A 12,528-nucleotide genomic window follows, 5' to 3' on the forward strand; every position below is an offset into this window, starting at 1 on the left:
TCTGGGTTGCTGCCTCATCTTCAGAGTTTTCACTGTCTGTCCTTACATAAGATTTATCTCATTCGTTGTATTACAATAGGGAATAAATTTGCAAATGGCTTTACTATCTATTACAGCCAACGTGAGTGATAGTGTGGGAATTATCGCACTGTGTAGTAAGTGCATACAAAAGATTTGATATACCCAACTAATGTTGGTTTTAGAATTTCTATATAAGAGCTTATGTGGGGACAAATTAATTGCAAGGGATGGGCCAAAGCTATCTTTGTTTAGCACTTAACCTAAAATTCAGAAAATATCTATTGTCCATAACAAAGAAATGGGGAGGCAGAACAAGATGGAACATGGAGGGGTGCTAAAGTATTCATGATCCCAAGTCAAGATCCAGCTCAATTGCTATCTTCTTCGTGGGTTCTTTCCTGATCTAACTTTTTCCCCCTCGCCACTAAAGGCTGAAAGTACATCCTCTCTCCTGCCTGTCTCTATGGTCTTTTTGTATTTTTTAATGCACTTTCCTTACCACCCCATTGCTTATACTATATAGTATATTGTTGATGAGTGTACATCCATACTTAAATTATTTTTGTAAGGTACTTCCCAAGCATCTCAGCATTTTATAACTTTTTAAAATATTTACTTTTTGTATGACATGCTCCCCATTGAATGTGCTAATTTTCATAATAATCTAAATAAACTATGCTATATTAGGTAGGAAATGCACATGAAAAGTCTGGCACTGGCTAAGGAAGCTTCAGAGTCAAGGATACCTTTCCATCATTTTTTAGAGAAAAGCCTGTCTACCTTTTTTTGGATAGTAACATTTTCTCTTTCTGTTGTGCTGTTTGACTCTGCACCACTTGATAGCTCTGTCTATTCCTATGAAAACCAAGTTAGTTGATAGAGCCAAGGCTTGGAGGAGGCACTGGGGAGAAATATTGGAAGAGTTCAGCCACAGAGCAGCTAAAGATGTTGCCTTTCCTTCAGTCAAATCCTCTTTTGAGAGCCAGGATCTGTTTTAAGCCAGAGAGATGTTCTTGGCTGATACATTGTCTAGCTGCTCTGCCAGATGGATGAACATCTTAAACTCAGAAAATAACAAATAAAGCTCCTTTTCTGTCTTTGAAATGCCATTCTTAGCCTTTCCTTAGAGAATTATAAACTGGCTTTTAAAAAATTTTTAAAGGTTTGTTTTAGATGGCAGGTTAGTAGTGTGATTACCATCATAGGTTGAGAATTAGAAATTTTATCTATAAACACAGTATTTAAGCTTGACAATCAGAAATTTAAGGAGAGAGAATGTCTGTGACCAGGGAAAGCAGTGCAGAATCAGTTTCATTTCTACTGCCCGGTGAAGTCAGTGTCATTCAAAATTTGATTTTTGTAACTATTTGCTTTCCTATAAAGATTTGTGTTAAATAAAGTCCAAGAAACCAGAGTACAACCAGGCACCAAAACCAATTTTGAACAAGAAAATGATCCAAGTAGATAAGAATAACATGGAAAGGCCCTTCTCATTTCCAATCCATTTATACTCTGTATTTGATATAATAGTGGTACCTCGTGGTCTAGGTAAAAGGACAATAATATAATACTAGATTGCATTGTACTGAGCTATTTATGTGGATATTTAAGTTATGTTTATATTTTAGTTAGGATGTAGAGGTTCATTTTTTCAGTTTTGTGCACTTTCATTTATCCCAGAAATTGCTGTCTTTGGATAAAACAGTTGAAGCAACTATTAATATAGATGACTCATAACGTTGTATCTTGCATCTGGCCATTTGTTTTAGTCTTCAGACTCATATATACACTTTTTTTTGCTAGCTATCTTTATATAGATTTCCCTCACGTGCCCCAAACTCCACATGAAAAAAAACAGAACTCAAATCTTATCCTCCATCCCTATTTTTTCTTCCATCTTTACAGTTGTTGGCACCATTTCCCATCTTGTACTCATTCAGGAGTCCTCTGATATATTTCACTAATCTGTCTCCTTATTTTCATTTAGCTCTTCTGGATTGTTGTAGTAACCCCCTAACTAACCTCCCAGCCTAAAGAATTGTTCCTTTTAAACCAGTGCTTCACATAAGCTCCATATTTAAAAAGAAAACAAAATAAATAAATAAAACAAATCCACTCATGTCATTCCCTTCTTAAACTTTTCGTTGGCTCTCCATTACCCATAGAATGAATTTTAGACTCTTTACTGTGCTGTTTGAGACTCTCCATTTTCTAGCCTCTTATTACAGTAATTAGAATTATTTTCAGAGTTAGAGATTTGATTTTGCCCTACAAGCTAAGAAGTTAAGTCTCTTTCTGTTTCATGGATGCTGACAGTAAACACAAGACTCCAGAGTCAGAGACTATTCACAGCAATAGTCTTTGTTTTTTAAAACTTTTTTACCCTGCTTTTTACTACTTTTAGCAAAAAGCAAAAACCCGATGTTTACATTGGTTTCCCTTGCCCCCAAGAACAACGGGGGAGTTGCAGAAGGCCCAGGTGGACACTGCACACACACTGGGTTTTCATCACAGCTGAGGAACGTTGACCTTCAGGATGCTACTGCTTTTATAGTAAGCAGTAAGTCCAGAGGAAAGCATGACCTCGCCACTCAAGTTGATTGTTATAAACACAACCTTGAGATGTTTCCTACATAAAGAGAGGTCAAGACTTTGCGTTCTTGGCCTAAGAACATGCAGCAATGATCAGGACCCATGGTAAACTGCCTTTTCCAACAATCCATCCCTTAGCCCTATATGTTCTTGACGTGAGCATGCCATTCCATCAGCTAACCAGATTGATCTGACCAACAGAGGCTGGTTTAATATGCCTCATACAACATTTAATAGGACTCTAAGCAGCAGGATTAGAACAACCTACATTATTGACTTCAGCTTGCTTCTTAGTATCCTGGACTAAGTCAACAGTGAGCACCAAGGGAGACAGGCTAGTCTATTATCTGTTATGACTCATGCAGAGGGATTTGACTAGCTTTCTAATCTTTGGTGTCATTGCCAATAATTACAGAAGGTAACTAGATGAGCCAAAAAACAAACCAGACCCAATGAAGGAATATGTCATGGCTCTCTCTCCACCACGTATAAACATATAGCCTGAAAAGGCACAAGTCACTTTAGTTTCGGATTTATCGGCATATTTAGATCTCCATTGCACTGATGTAGCTAAGCTACATGGGCAATGTCACCAGTTGCAGCTTCAGGTGTCATACATCGCATAACCCAAGGCTTCTCACACAGGCGGAGAAGCATATGGATCTGTATCCATCAGATTAAAATAAATTTGTGCCATTACCTATGTTTCTACGTGTACAAGGTGGCCCACATTCGGTAGCTGTCATTGATGGCATCACAAGCACAGCAGAAGAGTTTGAGACCATCATATCCACATTAATTTTTCTGTTTCATAGCACATGAATGGGGATGAACACAGAAACAGCTCATCAGATTGCTAGCCTCAGCTGCTCCTTGATTCAGGCATGGCTCCAGAGAACAGAGACCATGAATGTCAGTTGCAATACCTGACTGTTTAGTCAGGGGCACTGACCTCTTTTACCTAGGTTGTCAAGTAAAAAAAAAAAAAGACAACAGCCAACACAACAATAGCCATCAGCGTGAATAGATAAAAATTATACTTTTTTTTTTGTCAGATTGGCAAAAAATATATTTTTTGGTGTGCCGCAGAATTTTAGTAATTAGTTTATGTGTGCCATGAGTTGGGTTGAAAATCGCTCATCTAAGGGGTACCCTTCTCAAGTGCTGAGGTTATTGTTTTCTCTCCTTGGTCACAAAGTCAATATGTCTCCAATCATCCCCTACTTGTACCCATATCTCTCATCTAAAAGGGTAGGTGCATGTGGGACAAATTTACAGAGACACATTATATCCCCCACCTTAGCCCACATGGACACTGAGAGGACGTGGTGAGCAGTGTACTCAATTAAGTGGTCATTATGGATGTTAATGATCTAGGACCATGTCAGCTGAGCCAGAGTTAGGTTTGAGCTCTAAGCCCCCTTTTGGCTGGACTGCCACCCAGCAGGGTATAGCAACCAGGCCAGCTCGGATTGCTCTTAGAGAAAAGACACATCATAACCAGGGATGGGCAGGGCAGATCCCAAATTTTAAAAATAAGTGTATATAATACCCTATCCTTTTGTCCTAATTATTTCCCAGGAGGCTGCCAAGTAGAGATGAACTCATTCTAAAAGTGGTCACAGTCCTTAACCAAGCTGCCTCCTTTAGGTGTGTGACCCAGGAGGAGGTAACTGAGAGAGAGTCAGAATTTTTTTTTAGCTTATTTTCAAGGAGGCCATGCCAGGCCTTGACAATTTCGGATGCCTGAGCATGATAGGGAGCATAGAATGTCCACCAAATACCTTAACTATAGGCCCAGTTGCTGGACGGTCTTTGTGACAAAGGCATACATACCATAGTCAGACTGAGTCAGATGTATCAACCCCCAAAACACGAAACAGTTTATTTTCAAGGGCCTCCATGCTGTGGGTGATACAGGGTAATCAGATTACAACAGCAACACTGTACACTGAAAAATGTCTGCAATGATGAGGCACAAATGTGCCCCAAGAAGGGATGGTCAGAAGTTCCTACCAGAAAAAGGCAGGGCAATGCCCTGTGTAATGTGACCTCCTTCATCACAAGAAAAATAGACCAACTTGGAAGAATACGCAAGTCAGGTATGTGTTTGGTATCTAAGTATATATTTACATAATTATGTTTTAATAAATATACATTTGTATTTTAATTAAAATGAATATTTTATATTAAGTAATACAAAATACAATTGTATTCTATAAAAATTATATTACATATAAATTTAATAGATATTAATGTGTCATGTTAAATATTAATAAATATATTTTAATATTAAAAGTATGTCTTAATATTAAATAGAAAGAAATATTAATTTATTTTAAAAACACATACCTTTTACTTGGTGCCAAGTCTATGATGATGTATTCATTGCCATGTTCAGTGCAGTGATGGATCCAGATAGCAGATGGCCAATAACCTGGGCAATGCAGGCTTATTTGGCAACCTGATTCTAGTCAGTCTTATCAGAAAAGAGACCCCTACTATGGGCATATACGTGAGTGACCCAGACCATTCAATTTTCAGCTATAATTTGTTCCCACAGTTTTTTTCCCCAAACAGGGATACCTTTAATCTACCATCTATAGTCTTTCAAGTGATAGCCTAGATGACTAGAGCACTGGCAACTCTTGTTAGCAAAACAGGCACTGTCCTTAGGAGAAGTGTTTAGGGCAAGGATGGTGGCTTTCATTTCAGGCCATTGGCTGACTTGCCTTGACCACAGGTATTCTTCCAGAGTTGGACTACTTCCAGTTGAGGTTTGACTGCCTCCAGTGAATACCATCAGGCTTTCACTTAGCCACATCATCTGTTAACCAAGCTGAGTATTTCAGCAGAACCTCTGTGCAGCAAGAGCACGGTTAAGCCAGCAGCTTTGCCTTAGGTAGTGGCCACCTCTACACCCCATGCCTTGCCCTCATTGCCAGACAGGTCAAGCTACATACAGCAGGGCCAGGTGTATAGGGCAGGTGGCTCTGTGCTAGGTTTTGCATTCACTTTCACACTTGAGCACCTGCTTGCTCCTCTCTCAACCAGTTGAATGCCTAATGCATTTTGTGCACTCAAAGTTCGGTGTTAAAGAGCAAGGTCTTTATTGCTCTCACCATTTTTTTCCACTTTGGAGATTCCTTGGCTCAGCAGCCACCGCTTCATTGCCTTTCAGCTTGCAATGCCCCAGAGTCATGCTGCATCCCTTCCTCTGCCTGCCCAGAGATACCACTCCACCATTCAAGCTGCTTGTTGTAATCCCACTCCTCACCATTCAGACTCACTAACTGATAGGACAGCAAGGTGCCTTGCCTCCCCAACCTTGCCCTCCAGCGGGCATGATCTCAGGGAAGCTTTTCAGGCCTGAACCTGACTTGCAGGGCTCATGTCCTTACTATTAAGCAAACTGTCAGCATCCCATCCTCATTGCCTGTACTGTCAGGTCTTGGATATAATTTTACCCTGCGTTTTTCTTTTGTATATACTCACTTACTACAAAGCAATAAGTTGGCCATGGGTACTGATAGAAGATACAAGACTACCACCAGAGACTAAAGAAAAGCTTTCTTACTGATAGCACAGCAAGGAGCTTGAGCATTTGCATATTTGGATCAGTTTACCTTGCCCCCAAGAACCATGGGGCCAAGCAGAGGACCCAGAGGGACACCAAGCATGCAATGATTTACATGACATCTGAGGAATGCAGAATTTTAGGCATCTCTCTAGACTTTAGTAAATAGTAAGCAAGCCTGCCTCTGTCTAGTGTCCAGGAGGGTGACAGTTCCTCAATTCTCGAGACTGCTCACTGCAAACCCAGCTCTAAGAAATGGCTCAGGTAAAGAGGAATCAAGACTTTGCATTCCTGGTATACCCTGTAAGTACATGCAGGGACACTCAGGCTTCATGGCAGATTGCCACCCCCAATACTGTTGTGGCATTTCCAAGACCCATTTGTGTCTGTAGCCATTACAGAAAAGTTTGATATAATGAGATTATCGACATTTGTGGCCTGTATACTTCCTAGGAATAGGTAGTCTTTTAAAAAATTAATATAGTAAATGCCTTGACAGCTTATAAGTATGTAATTATAGAGATAGAATTAATAATAACATTGTGTTTCTATTATTTCCACTTCAGTTTTAAGTAATGTATCTTTTGGTACCTAATATAGTTAGGATTCATAATGAAATATGGCCAAATGCCTACCTTACATTCTTGCATGCTATTGTGTGGTATTATATAGTTACAATTATTTCAGGGCAAATTTGCACACAAACCTATAAGTGAACAAAAATGTAGTGCACATTTGTATATATAGTAAACAATTATTTTCTCCTCAGCTACAGTGAGAGTAAATACATGTGCTGGGGACACAGAGAGAACGCAAAGATACTAATCAGCAGGCATGGTGTTCCAGTGAGCAAAGGGGCTGCTATAGTAGAGTTGACCAAGTCTTGAGCATTGGAGTCTGTCAAAGTAATTGTTTCAACTGAAGAAGAAGCAAATAGCAAAGGCTCCTAGGAGCCAGATACAGAAACTGGGATAGCCATTTGGGGAAGAAATGTAGAGGTGAGGATCCAGAATGTTTTGATGATCAGCTGCCAGTTGTCAGAAATTAATGATTAAGGCACCTACCAGGAACAGACCACAGTTTTGTAGATGATTTTAGATACTGCTTGTTCAGAAAGACAATCCCTTTTTTTCCCACTCAATGAGTGAAAGTGGTCATATTCATATGAAAGCCAAGAAAATACTTAGAATTTGGGGGTATTCTTTTCCTTAATATGAGGCCATAGCCTTCAAGGAAGCTGTTTTTGTCTGGAGAAGTGGCAGGAGCATGACAAAGATCAAAAGTCAGGACCAGGAAGCTACCCACTAGTTCAGTGATAATAACTGTGATATCCCTCACATCACTAGACATAGGGCTGCAGAAGATCATTATAAGAACGGATTCTCACAATGGATTGGGAGCTGGGCGTTAGCAGCTATAATGGTGAGCAAAGAGGGAAAAAGATGAAAATTAAAAAAAGAAAAAAAAGAAAGAAAAAGATGAAAATTAACAGCAAACAATCTTCTCTTTAAAATGAGCCTCAACAAAAATTCCAAAATATATGAAGAAATCTAATGCTAAGAAAGCGAAAACATTATTCAGATCCTGAATTCAGTCCTAGTGGAAGAGCACAAACAAGGCAAAAGGACAAGTGACACAAAGAGAGGATATTTGCAAAGCCAACCAAGAATTAGTGTCCAAAATATGTAAATAACTCCTACAGAACAGTAAAAAAAAAAAAAAAAAAGACAAATAGCTAAGATGGAAAATGAGTGAACAACACAAAGAGGTTATTCACACAAAGAAGAAACATAGCCAACAAATCTATAAAAACATTCCACCTCAATAAGGGAAATGAAAATTAAATCCATGGAAAAACACAATTGTATGCCCATTTTATTGGCAAAAGTTAGCAAGTCTGACAAATCCAAGTGTGGCAAGGATGTGGAGTAAAAAGAATTCTCATGTATTACCGGTGGAAATGTGAGTTGGAGTAGCTACTTTACAGAGTAGTTTCAACCCAGAAATTTCAGAAATTCTTGCAAATTTACCATGAGATACGTTCAAGGAAATGTATTACAATATTGTCTATAATAATGAAAAAACAAGAAATATGCTAAATATTCCTCTAGAGAATAAACAAATGCAATATATTATTTTCATATGACAGCATACTTTCTCCAGTGAAAATGTATGAACCAAAGCAAGTTGGATAAATCTCAAAAATACTGCTTTGAGGAAAAGGTGGTGAGTGAGTCATACAGTACAATTTATATAAAGATTGGAAACATGTAAAACAATAATATGTAACTTATGGGTACATATATTTATAAGAAATAAAGGATTAAAACATTCACTGGAATGATGAACACAAATTTAGGAGAGTAGTGTCTAAAGATGGAAAGAAGGCAATGGAATTGGGAAGGCCAAAAAGAGAACATTAACCATTCTTGTTATTTTTTATTTCTTTAAAAATGAAAACCCTAGAGTAAAATATAAAGGTATTTCATTCCAAACTTCTTTATTATTGTGATTAAGATTTAATGACTATATGTTTTTCCCTTAAAAAGGAGTTCATCTCAATGTGAAAAAAAATCAGAAAAGCCATTATTTATAGCATTCCAACGACTTTTACCTTTACCTGTCCCTCACCTTGGGTTTCTCCTCAATCCCTAGCTGAACTAGGTATTCCATGTACAGAATCTCTTCCTGTCTACATGCTGTCTGTCATGGGCCAGTCTTAGTTTCACTTGATCATCCATGTTTTGTTGACTCCTCCACACTGGAAAACTGTTCATAATTAAATTACCAAACATGTACCGAGCATTTGCTTTGTACACTGTACAAGTACTTTGCAAATGTTATCTTTATTATTTCATGTGCATAATAATCTCAGGTACTATTATTATTGCTATTTTACAGATGAGGAAATAAGGGGCACAGGAAGATACTTTATTTAATCTGTAAAACTTTTCTATGATACTTCTGTGAGAGGCGAAGATGAAATCTGTCAGAGACCTTTATAATAAGTGAAGTGCAAACATTTCACTGTCGCCTGCTTCACAACAAGGCTCGATCAATGTTTGTTGAATGAATGGGTAAACCAGTTATTACTGAGATGTGCCATGTTTTGTGTAGGTAGAATCCCCAGAATAATGTGGAATGTAAACATGCAAAGCACTGTGTCTGTAACTCAGTAGTCACCCCCTCAACATATTCTAGTTTCCTTTTCCTCTAAATTTCAGAATCAAAATGTGTGATTCAATATCGTTAAAAGGTCATTGTGATTTATTCTGTAATATTTGAAATGTTATGCTCAGTAAGGGCAGCCTTTATTTTTTGGTGTGAAGTACCACATAAATTTGTTTTTTCTGGGCACTTTTTCTTTTTCCAAAGAAAAGATGGCAAGAGGTTTAGAGCAGGGTGCCCTCTTGAGGAAATGTTAGAACCTTCCTTTTTAAAAGTTGGCACTGGGCAAAATGAGAAGTCCTGATAAATGATGTCCACTGTGAGTGAAGTTCAAATATATGAAACATTAAAAAATAAGAGGAAGAGCCCTGGCTGGTGTGGCTCAGGGGATTGAATGCCAGCCTATGAACCGAAATGTCGCCCGTCTGGGTACATGCCTAGGTTGTAGACCAGGTCCCAGGATGGGGACGTGCGAGAGGCAACCAATTGATGTATCTCTCACACATTGGTGTTTCTCTCCCTCTCTTTCTTCCTCCCTTCACTATGTTGGACATAATATGCTGAAACTAATATATTTATTGTTGCTACTAGATAGCAATTTAGAGGAAACACCAAAAAATAATAATAAAATTATAAACTCCTTTGACCTGGTAAATTGGTTCTTGATAATTTATTCTCTTTTTTAAAAGATATTATTTATTTATTTTTAGAGAGAGGGGAAGGGAGGGAGAAAGAGAGGGAGAGAAACACCGATATGAAAGAGAAACATCAATCGATTGCCTCTTGCATGCCCTCAACTGGGTACCTGGCTCATAACCCAGTCACGTGCCCTGAACCAGCCACCTCTCAGTTTACAGGCCGACGCTCAACCTCCTGAGCCACACCAGCCAGGGTATTCTTATAAAAAATAAATAAGGAAAAAATAAAACGATGTGAAAAAAAGATGTACGTTGTAGCAGTTTCTATAAAGAAAATAATGGAAATAATTAGAATGGTTAACTAAAATATATTGCTTTTACACAGTGATATATTGACCAGCAACTGTGTAAACTATATGCATATAGAAAGAAGTTGGAAGGGAACATGAAAAAATAAAACAATTGATAGAGTAATAAAATTATAAGTACTTTTCTTTTTATTAATTGTTCTGAATGTTATTACTCTAGCAGAATACTTAGAATACTTAAAAACATTTAAAATTTTTTAAAAATTGGCCCCAAACTAAATTTCTTCTATCTCTTATTTTTTTATTCAGGGAAATTATCGTTTCATGAAACTCTTACTCACGCGTAGAGCAAATTGGATGCAAAAGGATCTGGAAGAGATGACTCCTTTGCACTTGACCACCCGGCACAAGAGCCCTAAGTGTCTAGCACTTCTGCTGAAGTTTATGGCACCAGGAGAAGTGGATACACAGGATAAAAACAAGGTAATGGACTGCCAAAATCCAGGACAAATAAGAGCAGAAAGCAAATGCTTCCATTTATAGTATGAAACCTCAGGGGAAAAGAACAAAATTACCACTCATACACATAGTAAAAGAATTCCAAAGTTTCCATATGCCCTAGTAAGCTATTTCACTTAAATTCTGTTGTTTTATCCTCTTAGCAACCATGTGTGGTAGGTAGTTATCATCTCCTTTTTACAGGTGGGAAAACAGAAGCTCCAAAAGATTAAAATTCTGCCCAAGATCCAAGTGTCAGGACTAGAATTCAAACAGAAACCCATCATTTAACAGCTGGTCGTGACAGTGACCATGGTGGTTAGAGCTGTGGTGGCCAGTGCCTGGCACTGTAATAAGTGCACAGTTGTTGAGTGGCCTGGCTTTGGCATCAGACTATTTGGATTTCAATCTAGAAGTTATAACTTGCTTGCTCTGTGTCCTTGGGCAAATTACTTCTCTGCCTCAATTTTCTCATATGTGAAAAAGAGATAATAGGGTGTCTAAGAGAAAATGAGGTAATATATATAAAGTGTTCAGCACAATGTCCAGTGCAGCATATGCTTTCAATAAATAATAGCTATGAAATATTATTAGTTTCGTTTAGGTTTTAACATCCACTCTGGCATTTGTTGCTAGGATTCGCTGTCTTCCCTGCTCTTGAATTTTAACATATTGTAGACATTGGTCATTGTTTTGATTGACTAGTTATTGCTCTGATCATTTTTTCCAGGGAAAAAATGTGGTCTTTAGTTAGACAGATGCACTCTTCCTCTTTGTTTTCACCTGGCACTTAATTACAGAGTATTGCTAACTCTAGCGCTCCCATGTAATTAAAACTCTTATGATTAAATCTGCTGGGTTTATATGCAATAACCCTTTCACTCTCATAGTGTTCCTTTTGTAGTTTTCAGATTTTATTTAGTAGTCACATAACCCAGAGTTCTTTTTCTTTAAGATTTTATTTACTTATTTTTAGAGAGATGAGAAGGGAGCGAGAGAGGGAGAGAAACACTGATGTGTGAGAGATACATCAACCAGCTGCCTCGTGCACACCCCCTCCACGTACCTGGCCCGCCACCCAGGCATGTGCCTTGACCAGGAATCAAACTGGCAATCTTTTGGTTCACAGGCCAGCACTTAATACACTGAGCCACACCAGCCAGGGCACGTAACTCTGAGTTCTGTAATCAAGTTTATTTTACAGCTTACTATAAACTAATATTATTCCCAACTCACAGCATTTTTAGAGTGCTAACTTTTTACTAAAAAAAAAAAAAAACTTTGATAAATCCACAACGACCATTAATCACTTAAGCTATGAATGTCTTTGGGCATTATAATGTCTTCCCCAAATATTCTAGAAACTTTCTACTGTCTTCCAGTGTCTGTGTATGATTCTGTATTGAACAGGGATGGGAGGTTATCCAGTGAAGACAGATGGAAAATGTGTGTACACAGTCCAGACAGGCACAGAGAAGAGAGGAAGATAAATGCTTAGAGCAGTGATTCTCAAAGTAGCTGAGGAAAAGGATGTTTGGTTTTTAACTTCCAGTCTGTCACAGACCAATAATTTTATGACATACATTAAAAATGAACAACAAAAAAAGAACAGCCCAATTAAAAAGGGACCAAGAACTTAAATAGATATATCTCCAAAGAAGGTATACAAGTGGCTAACAAGCATATCACTAATCATGAAGGAAAAGCAAATCAAAACTACAATAAG

At 38.0% G+C, this 12,528-nt stretch overlaps 1 protein-coding gene across 1 annotated transcript in view; it reads left to right on the forward strand.

Annotated features, from left to right (window-relative positions):
* The window catches only part of INVS (inversin), a 138,550-nt gene that overhangs the window by 59,080 nt on the left and 66,942 nt on the right, over nucleotides 1-12,528 (forward strand). Inside the window, 1 exon segment of the mRNA XM_090274496.1 lies at nucleotides 10,614-10,787. Coding sequence (XP_090130622.1) covers nucleotides 10,614-10,787 — 174 coding nt within the window.

Source organism: Furipterus horrens, unplaced genomic scaffold (assembly GCF_987537825.1).
Source record: "Furipterus horrens unplaced genomic scaffold, mFurHor1.1.pri manual_scaffold_4, whole genome shotgun sequence".
Lineage (NCBI taxonomy): Eukaryota > Metazoa > Chordata > Mammalia > Chiroptera > Furipteridae > Furipterus > Furipterus horrens.